The sequence below is a fragment of the Ursus americanus genome, chromosome 15 (genome assembly GCF_024610735.1).
Source record: "Ursus americanus isolate L20-20 chromosome 15, mUrsAme1.1.p, whole genome shotgun sequence".
NCBI classification, from domain to species: Eukaryota; Metazoa; Chordata; class Mammalia; order Carnivora; family Ursidae; genus Ursus; species Ursus americanus.
Window position 1 is genome coordinate 31,763,487 of NC_142141.1, and position 18,681 is coordinate 31,782,167.

The 18,681-nt window shown below is 38.5% G+C and overlaps 1 protein-coding gene across 4 annotated transcripts in view; it reads right to left on the reverse strand.

The window, feature by feature from the left end:
- The window catches only part of NNT (nicotinamide nucleotide transhydrogenase), an 87,657-nt gene that overhangs the window by 19,459 nt on the left and 49,517 nt on the right, over nt 1-18,681 (reverse strand). For all 4 annotated transcript variants that reach the window (XM_045787395.2, XM_045787396.2, XM_045787394.2 and 1 more), the window contains exons 14-19: nt 17,464-17,659; nt 14,534-14,767; nt 13,272-13,432; nt 10,722-10,901; nt 3,353-3,512; nt 1,293-1,374 (exon numbers count right to left, since the gene is read on the reverse strand). In XM_045787395.2, the coding sequence (XP_045643351.1) occupies nt 1,293-1,374; nt 3,353-3,512; nt 10,722-10,901; nt 13,272-13,432; nt 14,534-14,767; nt 17,464-17,659 (1,013 nt within the window). The remainder of the gene's footprint in view (nt 1-1,292; nt 1,375-3,352; nt 3,513-10,721; nt 10,902-13,271; nt 13,433-14,533; nt 14,768-17,463; nt 17,660-18,681) is intronic.

Sequence of the window (18,681 nt, forward strand, 5' to 3'; positions counted from 1 at the left end):
GCCATGATCTCGGGGTCGTGAGATCGAGCCCCGTGTCAGGCTCTGCACTCAGTGGGGAGTCTGCTTGAGATTCTCTCTCCCTCCCCTCTGCCCCTCCCACTCGTGCTCTCTCTCTCTCAAATAAATAAAGAAGTAAATCTTTAAAAAATTAAATGTCAGATCCACTTATTTCATCATGTAAGTCTCTTCACCACTATTAATAGCTGGAACATTCAGGATTCTGCACCCAGTCTTGCACAGACACTCTGACTAGTTCTGGGCACATGGTTGAGCTTATTTTCTTATCATCTGCCCTAGAAAAAGTGTAAGATAGACGTCTAAAAGGAATTTTCATTAATAGACATTAACAGTTTTGTCAACATACATTAACATTCTGGTGAACAAACGAATTTTATTTAATAATAGAGTTATCCTGTCTCTCTGACTTATGGTACCCTGTCAGTGAAACTGCAAGAGAACCAGCTTTTCTGGCAAAGAGTCAGCAGGTATCTACTCCCAGGGACAACTCCAGATGGTCCCGTCACTGACTCCTGAAAGCAGAGTTCCAGAGCAGGGATCCAAAGGTGCACGGGACGGATGCAAGTACTGCAGGGGTCTGTCACCCACTGATGCCATCTTTACATCCCTCAAACCCTTTATCCAAGGTCAGGGGGAATAATCCGGAAATGCAGAGTCCTCCACTTCTCCGCTGTGCTCAAGGTCCTCCCAAGAGCAGAGTCTAGTGCCCCAACGCCAAGGAGCAGGCACAGCTACTGCCCTGATTCTTATTTCAAAAAGTGTACGGCGTTAGGAAAAGGACATCTGCACCCGTCTTTTCCATGGGAGAACAGGAGAGCCAACCCAGTCAGACGTTAACCAGGCCCCAGCGTCACCACCAGGCCTCACTCACTCTTCATCAGAGATCTCTCATTTGAGGTACTTTTCTTTAGTCAGTGTGAACACCAGAAACCAAAAAGCGACAACTTGATATGGTTCTAATGCTTTATCCGACCTCCTTCCCCAAATCCAACCAAAACAGGACTTCTGTTTTTCCCCATTAATAAAAATCCTGGAATTCAGGGTAATACAGTTTTCCTTTCTAAAATGAGCCTGTATTTAGGTTCTGTGATTATGAGAGACAGCGGAACAAGATAGCCAGACTAAGGCTAGAACAGGGTTTTTTACAACTCAGTTTCTTTACCTGTGATTACATAGGTAAAACTCCACTGCAGGAAAATCATCTAAACGCAAGTCATCGCTTTTCCTTTTCTGTCACACACACCACCCGCAAACCCTGCGCTGCACGCACTGACCTGACTTTCTTGCCCTGTTCCGAGAGCATCTTCACCAAGTCGGCGATGGGGTACTGCGCTTTGGCGGCACAGAGCCCGTAGCCTGCAAAGAACGCGAAGCACACAGAAGAGCATGATTTTTATTGTGAAATCTTATGAACAATAATTTCTCCCTTGATCAAAACAGATTTTTATGCCAAAACAAGGCAATCCGTTAACAGGACGAGAAATGAAAGCAAACTTCTGGACTTTCTAAAATATTGGCCTAAATTTCAAATTCAAAATCAAATGGTCCCTCCTCAATCTTCTGCATTGCCTGATACTGCTGGGCACTCCCTCCCCACACACCACACCACACACACACTTGTGTATGCACACATGGCATACTTGGTTTTGAGAAGACTGCAGTTCCCTGGTTCCCCTCCTCACTTTGTTACTATTCTTCCTTGATATCCTTGAATAGATCTCCTTCTGTTCCCCTTTAACAATGAAACTCCCCAGGGCCTTGGCTTTGCCCCTCACACTTTCCTTGGAAAGTCTCAGCCTGTCCCTATGGCTTCGACAACCATCTGATGACTCCCAATCTGTGTCCAGGCTCAGCCTGTCCTTTGACCTCCAGATGGCATGTCCATTGTACTATCTCCACCTCAAATCTAACGTCTCCTAAAAAGAACTCAAAAATTTCCTCCCCTGCCAAAAAAACCCAAAAGTGCTCCCTATTTCTGATGTTATTACAGGTATGACCACAAATTGCAGTCCTCTTCCTTCTCCTTTGACCCTACATTCTGTCCACTAACCCTGTACAATCAATCACACTGTCCCCGATTTTCTACCCCCAGATTTCCAAAAACCAAGTCTCTCTTCAGGCTGTTCCCTCTCCTTTCCCCACTCCCAACACCATCTATCCTCAAGGCCCAAAACAATCCCTCACTTCCTGACAATCCATCTTGGGTTCCTCATGATTAACAAGAAAGTGTTTCTACACAGTCCAGTTTAGCCCTTATCATAACCTACCTTGCATAATTTATTGATCTGACTTCTTCCCTAGATGGAAAATGTCTAAAGGGAAAAGAGTGTGTCCTTTACATCTTTCCACCTCTACATTCCAGGTGTGTTTCTCACCAGGTAACACTAATGCCACCTTGGGTGAGACCATTCATGATGCAGGAATGTCCCAAGCAATACAACATATTTAGTGTGTCTGCTCCCACACACGAGTGGACAGTGAGACAAAAACCCAAATCCACATGTTTCAAATGCCTCTAGAAAACGACACTGCCCCAACTGAGAAGGGTTGCACCTGAACATTCAATTCTGCTAGTGTTTGTTATTTTCATCTTAGCATATAACGAACCAGCAAACCACCCACATGTCAAATCAATAGATTTCCTTTATAGAAAACTCTTATGATAACATGATAGAGTTAAAATCTTAATCTGAACCCAATATATTACCTGTAATATCACAGCATTCTGTGGTATGATTAAAGAAAAATGGAGCTAACCCTCAGAAAATTAGGGAATTGAGTCTGGGAGATGAAATGACTTGATCAATGTCATGTCAATAGAGCAAAATTAAGAACAAAAGTGAGGTGGTGTCACTGCCAGACCATGTTAGTATTAGGCCATGTTACCTCATCTTATTGGAAACTACATGATTCTTATTGGTTTTTTAAATATTCTGAAAAGAAAGAGATTAACACTAGCATTCACTAAGTCTAGATACTTTCATATACTATATCTAATTTAATATTGACAATAATTCCAAAAACTATCAATGAGGAAAAAAACCACCAAAACTCAAAGATGACTAAAATATGTGTACAGAATCACAGAAAGACATGGTGAGAAGGTACCACATCAATTTGTAAAATCACTATGTTATCCCTGAAATAGTAACCTAAGCTGAGGATTCTCAACATTTTTGGTAATCATGGGATTGCTTCTATGTTTCGATTACATTTTCAAAAATGAGTACATTCCAATTCAATTTTTTCCTACTATAAGAAACTGTATTAACATAATCAATTCCAACAGCTATTATAGGTTGTTTGCTTTTTTCTTTCTTTTTTTTTTTTTTACCTGGAGTAATAATAATGTTATTAGCTTCTCGAATCATGTCAATTGCATTGTCAAGGTTGATTTCTGTATGTGTGCCAGAAATTTCCATGGGTTTTCCACCAGCTGTTGAAGTGGTACCATAGCCTCCAAGAATCACGTTAGCCAGGGAACGATTCATTGCCTGGAGAGAAAAATTATAGCTGTGAGAGTTTAATCCACGTAACTTTTTGAAAGAGGTATGAATCCTGTGTTATATGATATTCATAATGATTTTAAGAGGTTTACTTGATCATCTAAAAAATCTACAGGATCTATGTCATCACACAGATCACATCTATAAAGTCAACTGTACATAGATTATTTTCAGTAAAAGTTAATTTTAAAAAAGAATTTAATGGAAAAATACCAATCACATTAAGAAATTAATGAAAAATTCAAGTCCGATTATTACTGTCCGTGTACTGATTAAGCAAGTTCTACTTCCATATTCACATGTATTTCACCAGAATAAAAGAGAATGGGATCTATGAGAGCTTACAAGGTGACTACAAATGTGTTAGGCGAATCCTGCAACCAGCTGCAAGCTGTCAAGAGGCAACAAGGAGAAATTAAAGGAGAGCAATCCACAGCATTTAGAAGTCTGCTGCCCTCTGTCTTCAAGAAAAAAAGAAATGTGGGAGTTGATACGGTCTCATTTTCCAAATCAACTGCACAGAGCTCCAGGAAGCTGTAACAGAAGTGACTGGATTCATCATTAGGCTCCTAAAATATTTACTTCCAAAAAGGCAGATGAGTAAGTTCATACACTGTTTCATTAAAACTTACACCTGCCCTTTTAACTGGAAAAATAATCTCGGGAAAAAAATCAGAGGAATTCATGCTCATTTAGAATCATCCAATAATGTGCCACACAAACTCGACAACTGAAACGTGACAGTGGCGTGTGTGGTTTCTAAAACAGTTCCTCTGTAGACCTCTGGAGCTGGGGTGGTAAAAGACAAGACAAGAAGCTAGATGATTTGGGTAACCAAATGCCTTTTAAGATTTCAAATCACTGTACGTGAAGAAAGCAGTCATTTTACAGGATCACAACTGGATTTCTCACTTCAGAAAAAATTACGAAAAATTATTAAACACAATTTTAAGGACTATAAAAAACATGTCATTGATCCATTGTTTATACCGTGTAAAAGCTATATACGTGTCAATCTATCACTTTAAAAATTAAAAAAGACAATACTTTATTACTAAAGAACAAAAAGCACCTGAAGATTTTCAGTGACAACACACTGGGAGAAGAAAAATCATGACCATCCATCCAAAGACAGCCCAGCCTGCTACCATCTTAGTGGAGACATGGACATACACTGCGGAAGTGGGACAGAGGTGGAGTCAGGGAGAGAAAAGGAGCAGAGAAGATGAACAAAGAGCCATACCTGATGAAAGGCAGCATATCAGTAACATAAAGATGATGGATCAAAATACTGTCAGAATTTTTTAAGTTGTCCTTTCGGCTGAAGTTCATTTCTCAGACACAACATTCACACTCTACAGAGCCCAAACTCCAGTAAACTGGTCTAAGATTATTACATACAAAATTAATACCTTTAGAATACTTTTATGTATTTATGAACAGATAAGAGGATCAGAGAAAAATCAATAAGGCTTTTAATTAGGTATATAGTCCCAATCTGACATGAAGATTCAAATTCTTAACCCAACCTCCTATACTTAAATCCAAGTTCTACTACAAATCCAAATAGCCATACCTGAGACTTCCAAACATTCAACATTTGTTGATTCTGATAAATCCTTTCTAGTTTTGAATTAGGAGATTCTAAAATTAAATTACCAGAAATATGTTCTACCAAATGTTTGCCTTAAAAACTGATTCAAAGGACTATTTCAGACATTCACATATTTCTGTTATAGATAACTTCTTTTAAAAACCCACAATGTGGCTCCATCACCTGCATCACACAGTCCTGCAGAGGGACAGATGACAGAGGGACATGATGTAGAGGGACAGATGTACAAGGATATGACCACTTTATTCTAACTTGGCTTAAAAGGAACCATTCTATACAAGAAATACAGATTCGAAGGGACATTACCACCTCCAGCAGCAATGTCTACAATAGCCAAACTATGGAGAGAGCCCAAGTGTCCATCAACTGATGAATGGATAAAAAAGTTGTGGTACATATATACAATGGAATATTACTCAGCCATCAAAAAGAATGAAATCTTGTCATTTGCAACAACATGGATGGATCTACAGGGCATACTGCTAAACGAAATAAGTCAGAGAAAGACAAATATCATATAATTTCACTCATATGTGGAATTTAAGAAACAAAACAGATGAACATAGGGGAAGGAGAAAAAGAAAAAAAAGAGAGAAGGAAACAAGCCATAAAAGACTCTTAACGATAGAGAACAAATTGAGGGTTGATGGAGGGAGGTGGGTGGGAAATGGGCCAGATGGGTGATGGGGATTAAGGAGGGCACTTGTGATGAGCACTGGGTGTTGTCCATAAATAATGACTCACTGAATTCTACTCCCAAAACCAATATTGCACTGTATGTTAACTAACTAGGTTTTAAACAAAAGCTTTTAAATAAGTAAATAAATAAATAAAAATAAAAGGAACCATTCTTCTCTCCCTATAAAACTGAATGGAGAAGAAAAGAATTTCTGAGGACATTTAATTAATGTTTACCCACTATTCTAAAGGCATCTTTGGGAGAAAAAAAGGGAACCACACAGTAGTTTAACAATCAAAGTCAACTTGTTGAACACATATCCACAATTATATCAGCATTAAGCTGATTCCATGTGGTCTCTTAAAAACTAAATTATTTTTCATCTCTGAATTTACCATTGCAACATCATATTTTCAACAAATGTTTAGGGTTTAGGACTTTGTTCTGGGTTTTTTTTTTTTTTTTTTTTTTTTTGCTTGCTTAAGTGATTAATGAGACTATCCTGTGACCACTGATCCACAGATTGAGGAGTTCCCAGCTTCCAAGACAAAGTATTCGCAACACTGTCCAAGACTGTTTCTTTTAAGTTAGTAAGCCCTATAATGAAAATTGTATGCTACATTAAAGAGACCCTTAATTCACATAATTCCAAGCAAACTCTAAGAAAAAAATCTTAAAACAAAGGAAAGGTCATAAAATAAGACAAAACCAAAGCAATAATAACATATACTCTATTTACTATCATCTCTCATCTCAATGCTTTGTGGGTGCTGAATAATTGACTGCAAAGCAAAAAAAAAAAAAAATTATTATTGGTTTGGCTTTGATCCACTTCGTTCTGTTCTATTTTCATTTGGAAACAAGTAACAAAGTGCAAAAATCAGAAAATTCAGTTTGAGGGGTGCCTGGGCAGCGCAGTCGTTGGGCGTCTGCCTTCGGCTCAGGGCGTGATCCCAGCATTCCGGGATCAAGTCCCACATGGGGCTCCTCTGCTGGGAGCCTGCTTCTTCCTCTCCCACTTCCCTGCTGTGTTCCCTCTCTTGCTGGCTGTCTCTCTGTCACATAAATAAAATCTTTAAAAAAAAAAAGAAAAAGAAAAAAGAAAATTCAGTTTGAAAATGCTGTCCCATTTTTGCAAGCCCTCTATTTCCCAGGCAATTTGGACATTATCTCAAGTAAATGGACAGTAAAATCATGAAGAGGTTAATGTCTATATGACACCTAGGCATAAAGTAAATTATTCATTTGAGCTAGTTGTCTGGACACTATTGACATTTTTCAGTTTCATACTGGATATTGTATAACCACAGCATGCGGCTAAGAAGACACCCAAAAGAATTTTTTGTCAGAACAAAAATTCAATTTTAGGGATTACTGATTAGCCACTCGGGGAGCATTCCATTCCGTCTCACATAATAAAACCACTCTGTTCTGGTTTGGACTTGCGTGTTTCTTCAATAAATAATAAAATAACGAAGCTAAACACACTAGTATTATCAACAGATACTGATATATGGCAGTACATCTGTTGTCATAACGTATCCAGAGAAGATTCCAAAATATGAAATGAGCAAACAAATAAGATATTCATCTAATGTTCGTGTAATAATTATTATACTCATATGAGTGTGCCAGGTGCTCGGTCAGCCTCCATAAACACAAAGGCAAATAATCGACGGCATCTTAAAATACCTTCCTTGTAAAATGAGAATAATATTTCCTACCTCCAGAATTAGTGTGGGGATCAAATGAGCTAATATTTGTAAAGCACCCAGCATTAATGCCTACAGTATGTTAATGTCTACTTCTATGCTCAATTACACGTGGCTATTTCATTTTTATTATTATTATGAACCACTCTGAGCTGCTAAAGCAACAGCTATGAAGAAACAATTTCTTATAATAAAGAAGCACAAGCCAAGAATCAATGAAGATTAATGTGAAAAGTCAGAAATCAGGGCAACTTAGAAGGAAAGAAAATTTCTATCTTCAAAATTGAAAAATACAGCAGGCCAGAGTTTGCTGTTGCCTTGTTTGTTTTGTAATAAGATGAAGGAAGGGAGAGTGTGCAGGAAAACAAGCACCCCACGCATCACTGGTGAGAGCTCAGACTGGAGAGTCCTTTGTGGAAATCAATTCATCGATATCGACAGCCAACCAAAAGCCCCTACTCCATTCCTACAAAAATAATCAAAATGCACAAACTAATTATTAGTGTGAGAATTAAACAAAGCAGGATATGTTTGAACATATGCTTACGAAAAAAGACTGGAGTTAGAATATTAAATTTTAAGAGTTAAGTGGTAATGGCATTACAAATGATTTATTTATCCTCTTCCACTTTCTTCCAAATTTCCCCACATTAAACACCTTTTATGATTGAATAGCATTTTTTTAAAAAAATTAAAGCTTCAACTGTCTTTGAATCCAAATTAATACAAGTTGCTATTATAAACAGAACATCCATCTGATCCAGTGTGACACGTATGGTCACAGACAGCTACAAGAATCCTTTACTACAGAGTACAGGAATAAACAATAGCCATGCTATGTTGCCAGTAAACAGCATGCCTGAAGCGGTAGAAATAGAAAAAAAAAAAAAAAAAGAAAAGAAAAGAAATACAGAAAACAGATCGAGAAATATGAAAGGAAAGAATAAGAGAAAGATGATATAATTATAGAGGTACACACAGAAAAAAGTATTTTCAACAAGTGCCTCTTACTACCTTATTCTAGTTACTGTCATAGAACTGCTACTGTAAGTTTCTGTAGTTACTATAACCAAGAATAATAAAAGAAACTAGATGAAGAGGAAGGGGGGAGGAACTAAAAAAGGCACACACGAATTTGGGATATACTATTGATATATCTGAGAACCTTAGTAAAACCAAGAAAAAAACACTACGGGCAAGAAGGCACCTGTGATGACACTCCAAGAACTAGACACCGGTCCTCACCTCTCCCCATATCAGGATGCCACTGGCTTTGTTAAAATTCAAATCCTCTCATTTAATTTTAAAATCAGAATTTTGACTAACCACAAATTTAAGTAATAATGAGACTCTGCTGCCCCCTGCTGGTCATTCAAATTCACCAACTGAAGAAAAGTCTAAGGGTCTAAAAGTTCATTTTTAGACGCTAAGTGAAATAAGTCAGAAAAAGACAAACACATACGATTCCATTCATATGTGGAATTTAAGTAACAAAACAAACGAACAAAGGAAGAAGGAGACACGAACCAAGAAATAGACTTACAAGGAGCTGATGGTTACCAGAGTGGAGATGCATTGGGGGGATGCGTGAAATAGGTGATGGGGATTAAAGAGCGCACTTACCATGATGAGCACTGAGTAATGTATAGAATTGTTGAGTCACTATATTATACACCCAAACCTAATATAACACTGTATGTTAACTACACTGGAATTAAAACAAAAAACTTTTTTTTTTAAAGTCCATTTTTAGAGAAAACTATTTCTTTTTTTTTTTTAATAATTTTTATTTTGTTATATACAGCCACTCTGGAAAACAGTGTGGAGGTCCCTTAAAAAGTTAAAAATTGAGCTACCCTATGATCCAGCAATTGCACTAGGGAAAACGATTTCTAATGCAACTGAATAAATTTTCCTTCTTTATAAACATTTATTTTTTAGAACCCCAAAGCCTGAAACTTTTCAAATAGGAGACACAAACCTGCTCCTTTCCAAATTCCCTGAACGACTTGGGAGATTTCATTTTAAAACCTTTCCTTGGGGCTATAAAATCCTTTGTTCTACAAAATGGCCAAAGAAAACTAATTTCTTATTATAAAAAGATAACAAAATGGCCAAAGAAAACTAATTTCTTATTCTAAAAAGATAACTTAAGCATTCAAATTACAAAGAGATTTTCAATTAAAACATATGAGGAACTCTGAGTTATAAAATAAGGGGCTTTTTAAATATTATAATAAAGGAACGGAGGTGGAAGAAGTATCCTTTCTCCGCCTGAACGATTAATCTGCGTAGAGTCATGTTCTGAGGTGACTCCGCTGCACACTTGTCCTTCCACAGCCATGCAGAACTATTATTTAGAAAACAGTATCACTTGAAAAAGTTTCCTAGTCAAACCTTTAATTATTTGCAGGATATCTTTTTGCCATCCAGAAGAGAACTGGAAACAAATAGGAAGCTAGGAAGTATTTGGTTTTTTTTATTTTTTTTATTTTCTTTTTTAAAAAAGATCATGCTGACCACAGAACTTCAAGATAGGCACCCTCATTGATCACCAGTGGGAGTATAAATTGGAGCCAGCTCTCAGGAAACAACACGGTAATAAGTAGGAAGAGCCGAGAAAAATGTGCAAACCTTTTTCACTTCCAGGAATCAATCCAAAGACAAAAATCAGAAATGCCAAAGATGTATTTATGTACAAAGAAAAATTAAAAACTCAAACATAAAAGGTACAGCATTAGGGAAATCTTAAATGAATTTTATATATCCATATGATGGATTTGTATGAAGTCCCTTAAAATGGTATCTAAAAAGCATTTTAAACAAGAAAATGACAAGACTAAAGTAAGATGAAAAGAATAAAACGTAAAACAGTATACAATATGATCAGACAAGTAAATACACAGATATGCGATAGAGAAACAGAATAGAAAGAAATAAACCAAAATCTTAAGTGCTTATCTCCAGATGGAGGGAGTCAGGTTTTTTATCTTGATGCTTAATTTTCCTAATTACCTATACTTGGGGACTTTAAAAGCAGTCTTGCAAATTTATTCAAATGAAATACTCCGCTATTTCTACTGAAGAAAAATAAGAACTGACATAGTCGTTTTTTTACTGCAAATAAAATAACAAACAGATCCTTACTTTCAGAACACCATTTCCTTTACGTTCAAACACCTGCTTCTTACCACACACATGATGTAGGACAGGATGGCGCCGGAAGAGCCTATGAGCGCCCCCACGATGGTCAGCAAGTTGTTGTTCAGCAGGAAGCCCTCCGCACACAGGGCCCAGCCTGAGTAGCTGTTCAGCACAGTGATGACGACGGGCATATCTGCACCCCCGATGGCAGCTGTCAAAGTCACACCCTAGGATGAAATCCAAAGCGGAAATCAAAATTAATGAAATAGAAATAAAGCCTCTGACACTGGACATCCTGGTTCTTAATCATTCTGGTTTTTAAATTAATATATTTACCTTGAAGCTCCATGGCTGGTAATGACCAAGTGCCTCCCGTCTGATCAATTCTCCCACAGATATAACAAGTGTAAGCACTGAACCACCTCCCCCCCACCCTAGAAATATCCCTAAGTCCCTAAAAGGCAGTGATGAAAAGCAGGCAGAAACTAGAGAGGGGGTCTGCACTTGAACAAAAATCACAGCACTGAGTGAATTTCCCAGTTTTTGTGGCATTAACGTCAGGACAGGTTCCCCGTGGTGCCAAGAGAAACAGCTAAATCCAAAATACAAGCCCAGGGGGCGCCTGGGTGGCTCAGTCATTAAGCGTCTGCCTTCGGCTCAGGGCATGATCCTGGAGTTCTGGGATTGAGCCCCGCATCAGGCTCCTCTGCTTGGAGCCTGCTTCTTCCCCTCCCACTCCCCCTGCTTGTGTTCCCTCTCTCGCTGGCTGTCTCTCTGTCAAATAAATAAATAAAATCTTTAAAAAAAAAAAAAAATACAAGCCCACAGTCTTGCTAGTTTGAAGATCCAAGGATAGTACTTAGGGTGACTACAGCAGCTAGAAAGTGAGAAGGGAAACTGCAGGGGAGCAAGCTAAAGAGAAGGAGGCCCAAATTCTATGTATTAACTCTGCCCAAAACTCGGGCTGACTCTTTAACTATGCATATGTGGGCAGACTCCAAGCAAACCTGCTAAGAAAAAAAGTAATAACAGATTTCAGCTGCCCCCATCATAAGGAAGCCAGGTTTGAAATCTGAATGCAGCCAAGTTAGCTGCCTACAAAAACAAATGAATAAAAAATAATGATCAATACTCTTTGGAGGAATACAACAGAACCCTAAGTCTCTCTAGTGCAACCCCAAATCACTAAACACAGGAAAGGAAAAAGAATGATGGGAGAAAGAGTTTTGCTTTTCATTCCACAAACACCTACATATTTTGAGTTTAAGATGTGAATGTATTCATGCACTACTTAATTTAGTCAAAAGCAATTAAAACAGTCCACAAAATATTTTATCTTACTCATTCTCATGTAAGCATAAAGTACCTCTTAAATACCAAATTCGCCTATTCTCAAAAACAGTAATTCTTAATGTTTTGCGTTTCCATGCTGTTGGTTTTATTTTGAGACATTCTGTTTTATTGGATAAAAAAAATATCAAAACCATTTTTCTTTTGTTTAAAATAAAACAAAAATCAGTGCTATATAAGCGGGGGGGAAAAAATGGGTTGTCAGTAGTCATAAAAAGAATTTTAAGTTAATTCTCAGACTTTTTTTTTAAGTAGGTTCCATGCCCAGTGTGGAGCCCAACATGGGGCTTAAACTCACAACCCTGAGATCATGACCTGAGCTGAGATCAAGAGTCAGACACTTAACCGACTGAGCCACCCAGGTGCCCCGTACTCTTCAGATTTCTAAAGTTTCTCTATCAAAATCAGGCCTCTTAGGATTACATAAGTATCATTTTTAACACTGTAAATCTTGAATCAAGCAGCCAGTATGTGTTTGACAAGTGATTACTGTATGTCTAGTTTTGTGCTAAGCACTACAAATTATTTTAAAAACCTAAAACATAAACCTTGTCTACAATGTAGACTCCAGACTAGACAAACATGAAGGAATCTGTGAGTAACAGCTGTTTGCAAAGCATCCTCACTGACTGACATAGTAAAATGCTACATGGCGTAGCCTATAAACAACTAGAGAATACTGTACGTATCAATATACTAACTGCGAAAATGAGAGAGGGCGAGGAGGACCATACCCATCATGAAAGGCTTCGCTCAGCTCCCCCACTGAACACACAGGGTTTATTAGGTGCGTCTCATTTTACATAATTCTTTAACTTGGTATCATAGCTTCCACTATATGAGAGCGCAACTAACGGGCCGGGAGTATCTGACGCTTATCGCAGAAAACCCAAAGCACTGTTTTGTGGGCCTTGTCACAATAAGTAGGCACCTGATGAAAAGAATTGAAACACTTGGCTTTTTAAAATTCCCATCCACCAACACATTGATCCAGTGACAAGAGCCCCAAGCAATAAAGACATCACCTGGCAACGTTGAAAGGAACCATTCAGTGGTGAGAAAGAGTGGTTGTCTTCTTACACTTTTCTGTATTTTCCAGATTCCAAAAAGAAGAACATGTCACATCATTCTAAAACATGTTTATTCCATCAAGGGTCTTGAAATGCTAGAAGTATGGTTAGACCGCGCTCTTAACAAAACACTGCCCGTTCCTCACTGACGATAGCTTCCACCCCCTCACTTCTTACCATGACAGCAGAGAGAGCCGACACGGAGCCCAGACAGGTAATGCCGGTGGTGAAGCTAGGGTCCATCATGAATGGGATTATCCCACCCACACTAGCAGCCAGCAGGCCTGCATTAAGTAAGTGCCTTCCGGGGAGCAGGAGAGGGGCGGATTTCAGGATACCTAGGACCAAGCGCAAGTCAATCAGAAGCTAGCACGTGTCATTACCCTCCTCCCCCTCACACACACACTCTTAAGTGTGCATCATTTAATCCTAAACTACCAAAATTAAATATAAGAATAAGAAAAAAAATGGTCCTGAAACATAAAAGCAAATTAGGGTTCTTACACGTAACAAATGTTAACAAAAGTAGGAGAAGTATGGCTCGACTTAACTGTTCTTTACTTTGATCACATAACAATTTCTTTACTCTTTGTCCTAGCATCTTAAAAAATTACAGTTTTCCCGTATGACCAACACAGAAGTTGTTAAGTGTGGTTTCGTTTATTTAAAACTTCAAAACAGAGTCCTAGCACATTAGCATTTCTGATTCTATCAACTGAGCCCAAGGGAGCAGAGCCCTGGTTTGCTAGTTGTTTTTGAAAACAAAGCATGAGACAAGAGCATTGGAGGCTTGAAGTTCTTTTGTGATTTTTAAGTTTCATGGAAGTTCTCTATTTAATTTTAATAGCTTGATTACTCAGAGGCAAAGACCAGATTTTTATATCACAAGCTAGTTTTCTCTATAGACTCACTTAGTCATGAAAACACTGAAAACAGCCTCTTGTGAAGTTTGGGGTTTTTTCCCCACTTCTAGTCTCATGGCTGACTTCGGCAGCAGCAAGAGATGGCAAGCCAGAGCTGTAAAACGTGTGTGTTCAAAACACACACACACCGTATGGTGAGCACACACACTTATTCAACAAGCTTCTCTTTGTTCTGGAAAATGTATAAAGTTCATTTCTGTGAACAGGCATCTCTAACTAAGGATCAGGAAGATGTTGTTCTGTTCACATGTATTATCAATTGTCAACTAGTCCCGCCACACAAAGTTCTGTGCACTTATTTCCTGCACCAGCTGCCTGCTGAAGAAACAGCTTCGAAGCTTTGTCGGATCTGTGAGGATCAATGAAGGAAAGCAATCCTGATGTGGAGGCAGGGGTCTGAGTGCTGTACAAATTCCTCACCTAAGGGTTCTCCGTGAAGCCATTTTCGGAAATGGAAACAGACCCTTAAGCCCCCTAAACAATACTGTTGACCTCTCTGTTATGCGAATCACTTACCCTGCAGTTTTCCATAAGCAACAAGAGAGCCACTAAACGTGACACCACCGATGTAAGTACCGAGGTAGGCCACGACCTTGGTGAGGTTCGCTGCTGCGTCCGTGGCAAAATGTGGATATTCTATGATGTACTCAGCTATGCAGGTAAGCACGGCTGCCAAGCCCACTAAGCTGTGGAAAGCAGCAACTAACTGAGGTAAATCAGAAATCTGGATGCGTTTGGCAATTGTCAATCCTGTTGGGAAATGAAGGTCAAAGAGAAATTAAAACTTAACAGACCTTGGAGAAGCAATTACAATCAAGCCAACACTTGAATATTATTCAGCCATAAAAAAAAGACAGAAATCTTGCCATTCGCAATAATATTGATGAACCTTGAGGGTATTATGCTAGGTGAAATAAGTCCGAGAAAGATAAATACCGTATGACCTCACTTATATATGAAGTCTAAAAGTAAAAAAAAAACAACAAACAAGGGCACCTGGGTGGCTCAGTCGGTTAGGCGTCCAATTCTTGGTTTCAGCTCAGGCCACAATCTCGGGGTCGTGGGATCGAGCCCTGCATCAGCAGGGAGTCTGTTTGTCCCTCTCCCTCTGCTCCTCCCCCTGCTCACTCGCTTTCTCACTCTCTCTCAGATATATAAATAAAATCTTAAAAAAAAAAAAAAAACCAAGCTCATAGGTACAGAGAACAGATTGGTAGTTGCTAGAGACAGGGGATGAGAGGTGGGCAAAATAGGTGAGGATTCCATTTACAAAATAAGTCATAGAGATAAAATGTACAGCATAGTGACTATAATTAATAATACTGTATCACATATTTGAAAGTTGCTAAGAGAAGAGATCTTAAAAGTTCTCATCACAAGAAAAAAATTCTGCAACTGTGTATGGTGACAGATGTTTACTAAACATTGTGATCATTTAGCAATATATACAAATATGGAATCATTTTGTACATCTGAAGCTAATATAATGTCAATTATATTTATTTTATTTCATTTTTTTTAAATTTTATTTTAGTTTATTTTTAGAAAGAACATACACATATGGGAACGGGCAGAGGGAGAGGGAGAGAGAGAATCTCACCACCTTGAGATCATGACCTGTGCTGAAATCAAGAATCAGACACTTAACTGACTGAGCCACCCAGACACCCCAATTATACCTCAACTTTAAAAAAAGACCACATTTAAGGGTTTCCATCCTTGTCCCTAATAAGTATTTATCTGCTTCCTAGTATGGGCTAAATATTCTCTTACAGGGACTATAGAGAAAGTAAGGCTATGCATACCCTTTCGAAAATAGTAGGTTTTCTCAACACGCCCAACTCCAAAACCCCAAACACACAACACTAACACATGCCTCTTCCATCACAACCTGCAAATACTCCCCTAACACTTCAGATTACTTGAGGCTCCAGGGGCGCCTGGGTGGCACAGCGGTTAAGCATCTGCCTTCGGCTCAGGGCGTGATCCCGGCGTTATAGGATCGAGCCCCACATCAGGCTCTTCCGCTATGAGCCTGCTTCTTCCTCTCCCACTCCCCCTGCTTGTGTTCCCTCTCTCGCTGGCTGTCTCTATCTCTGTCAAATAAATAAATAAAATCTTAAAAAAAAAAAAAAAAAGATTACTTGAGGCTCCAAGCAAACCCTAACATTCTCCCCACTGCATGAATAACCCAAGCTCTCTTCTCCACAAGCCAACACTTGTTCCTGAGCACACAAGAAACAGCTGGAATATGAGGAAGGCCTGGGTTTTCAACTGGGTGGGTGGAGACCAAGTCCAAAGGTAAAGAAATGCAAATACCTGGGTAACAAAAGTCCAAATGAGGAGACTCTGAGAGAGCTACATGGCTCTAGGTAGGTGATAGAGAAGGGGTGCACCTCAGAATATTCGCTAAGATCTTGTCTAAAGGTCTTCCTGCCATGAACCTACAGCACATTCTCCTTCGTTCCTTTCCAAGGACTATCAAGAAAGGACACAGAGCTTTCCTGGGGAAGTATAAAAGGAGGCCTAAAGCTACTGTTATACTGGTAAATATACAACCACCAGCTCCTCGGGATAAAAATATGTGCATATATAAATATGTACATGAGTTTTTAATGAGACAAAGTAGCACATAATTTTCAAATAATAAAATATACGATACTCTTTGTGGTAAACTCCATATTGCCAATTGACTTTCACAGAATGCATTCGTTGACTTTTGCCAAACTCATATCTGTCATCAACCTAGTGTTTGCAACTGAGGAAATGAGTGTAGTTCCCACAGGAATGCTGGCTGACATTTTTGTTTGCATTAACAAGGAAGACAAAAGTGAAATGAGATACATGTGAGAACTTCACTCATTGTCAACAATGTGAACAACAGCTTGACTCTGATAATAGTTTTCAAATATTGGAAGAATATTTGCTCGATTTTCTGTGAGATTCACAATGTAATGGCTGCAGACACAGCACACGTTAAAGTTTAAACTGCGTTATTAATATTTTCTCCATCTCTTTCTTAGGTCTGGACAATGAATGAAACAATAAATGAAACCCAGATTTGTAGCATTTGTTGATTTCCATGATGTAAATGCAACCACTGTGGTCAATTTCAAGCTACCAATACATGTCATTAAATATGGAGTTGGGAAGAGATGGACAAAAGTCCCCCTTTACACAGTATTTATAAAAACAGATATGAGTAATCTCAAGAGCACAGAAAATAAAATCTAACAAATTAATTAGAAAGTTATGAATAATAAAATTAACTTTGTGTCTAATATAATGTATTTATTTTGGTGAAGAGTCATAGTTGGTATCATTCTCATTAAAATACAAACATTTTAAAACATTTCACATTGAATAAGTAGATCAACAATGTCCAAAGAGTGAGCTAAAAAATGGGCATGTGTTCCCATAAAGGCAGAATTCCACCAAGTGCTTACCAATGGTACCGCCCAAAGCCATGGCTCCAGACATCTGAGCTAACAATTCTGGGGACGGTTTTAGGCCTCCGAGGGTGGCTGCCAGGCCACCAGCCACCCCAATCATGCCCAATGCATTGCCAAGACGAGCTGTTCCCTGGGTGGAAAGGCCGGCCAGGGCACCAACACAGCACAGACCTGAGCCCAGATACATGATCTTTTTAAACGAAAGGGAAGAGGAGAGAGAGAGAGAGAGAGAAAGACTATCAAAACTTCCAGTCTATTAGCATAGGGAGGACTTCTCTTGAGGAAACATGATTTCCTAAAAACAATTTTAAATTCAGACAATATAGGGACCAGTTGGACTTCTTCTTTGAATATTTCAATATATTTTCCTATCCATTAGTAATATTAACAAATTAAATACCTTAAATTGTACTTGTTATTATACCATTTATGTAAATTGGTTTCTTTTTGGATTTGACAGCATGCACAAATGCATATGAAAGTATCTAAATGTAAACAGAGTTATGATGGGATCTAGACCTGACCAAACGCTGTAAAGGAGCCAAGCCCTGAGGCTGTAGATACCAGGGACCATAACATACACTTTCCTCACGTCGTAAGTCAGTCCCATGAGAGTCACACAAGTTGAAAGAATCATCATCCTCATTTTTTAAAAGAGCAAACCAAAGCTTAAAAAGCTTACATAATTCTTCCAAGGTCACATGATCAGAAAATAGCAAATCTGGGATTCAGACATGGGTCTCTCTGACATACCACTCCAACTCTTCTCAAAAAAGATTTTGTTCACTCAACAAGTAAGAAATGTTGGAAACGGCAGAAACCAAGGGAGACATGATTTTTTCTGCTGTCAGAGCAATTGCAATCTCGTGATAGGCATTGAAAAGTGATAAAAAAAAATACTGAGTTCAGAACAAAGTTGAGTCTCTATGATTATATTGAGACATGGAACTTTGGAAGTTCAACTTGATTATTTCCGTTGTTCCATATAACGTTCATTTTTACGCTGTATTTTTTAAATGAACTGACATAACATCTCCTGGTTACAAGAGATGATGCACTAAATTTGTAGGGGAAGAAAGTAAGTAGGAAAAGGACTAACAGTATTTAACAGAAGAATTGCAAATTCTGTTACTGATTATTTCACTGTATCCCTACAACAATCCAGCCAGGTACATAATAACCTTCTTGATACTTTTTACACGTCGAAAAACT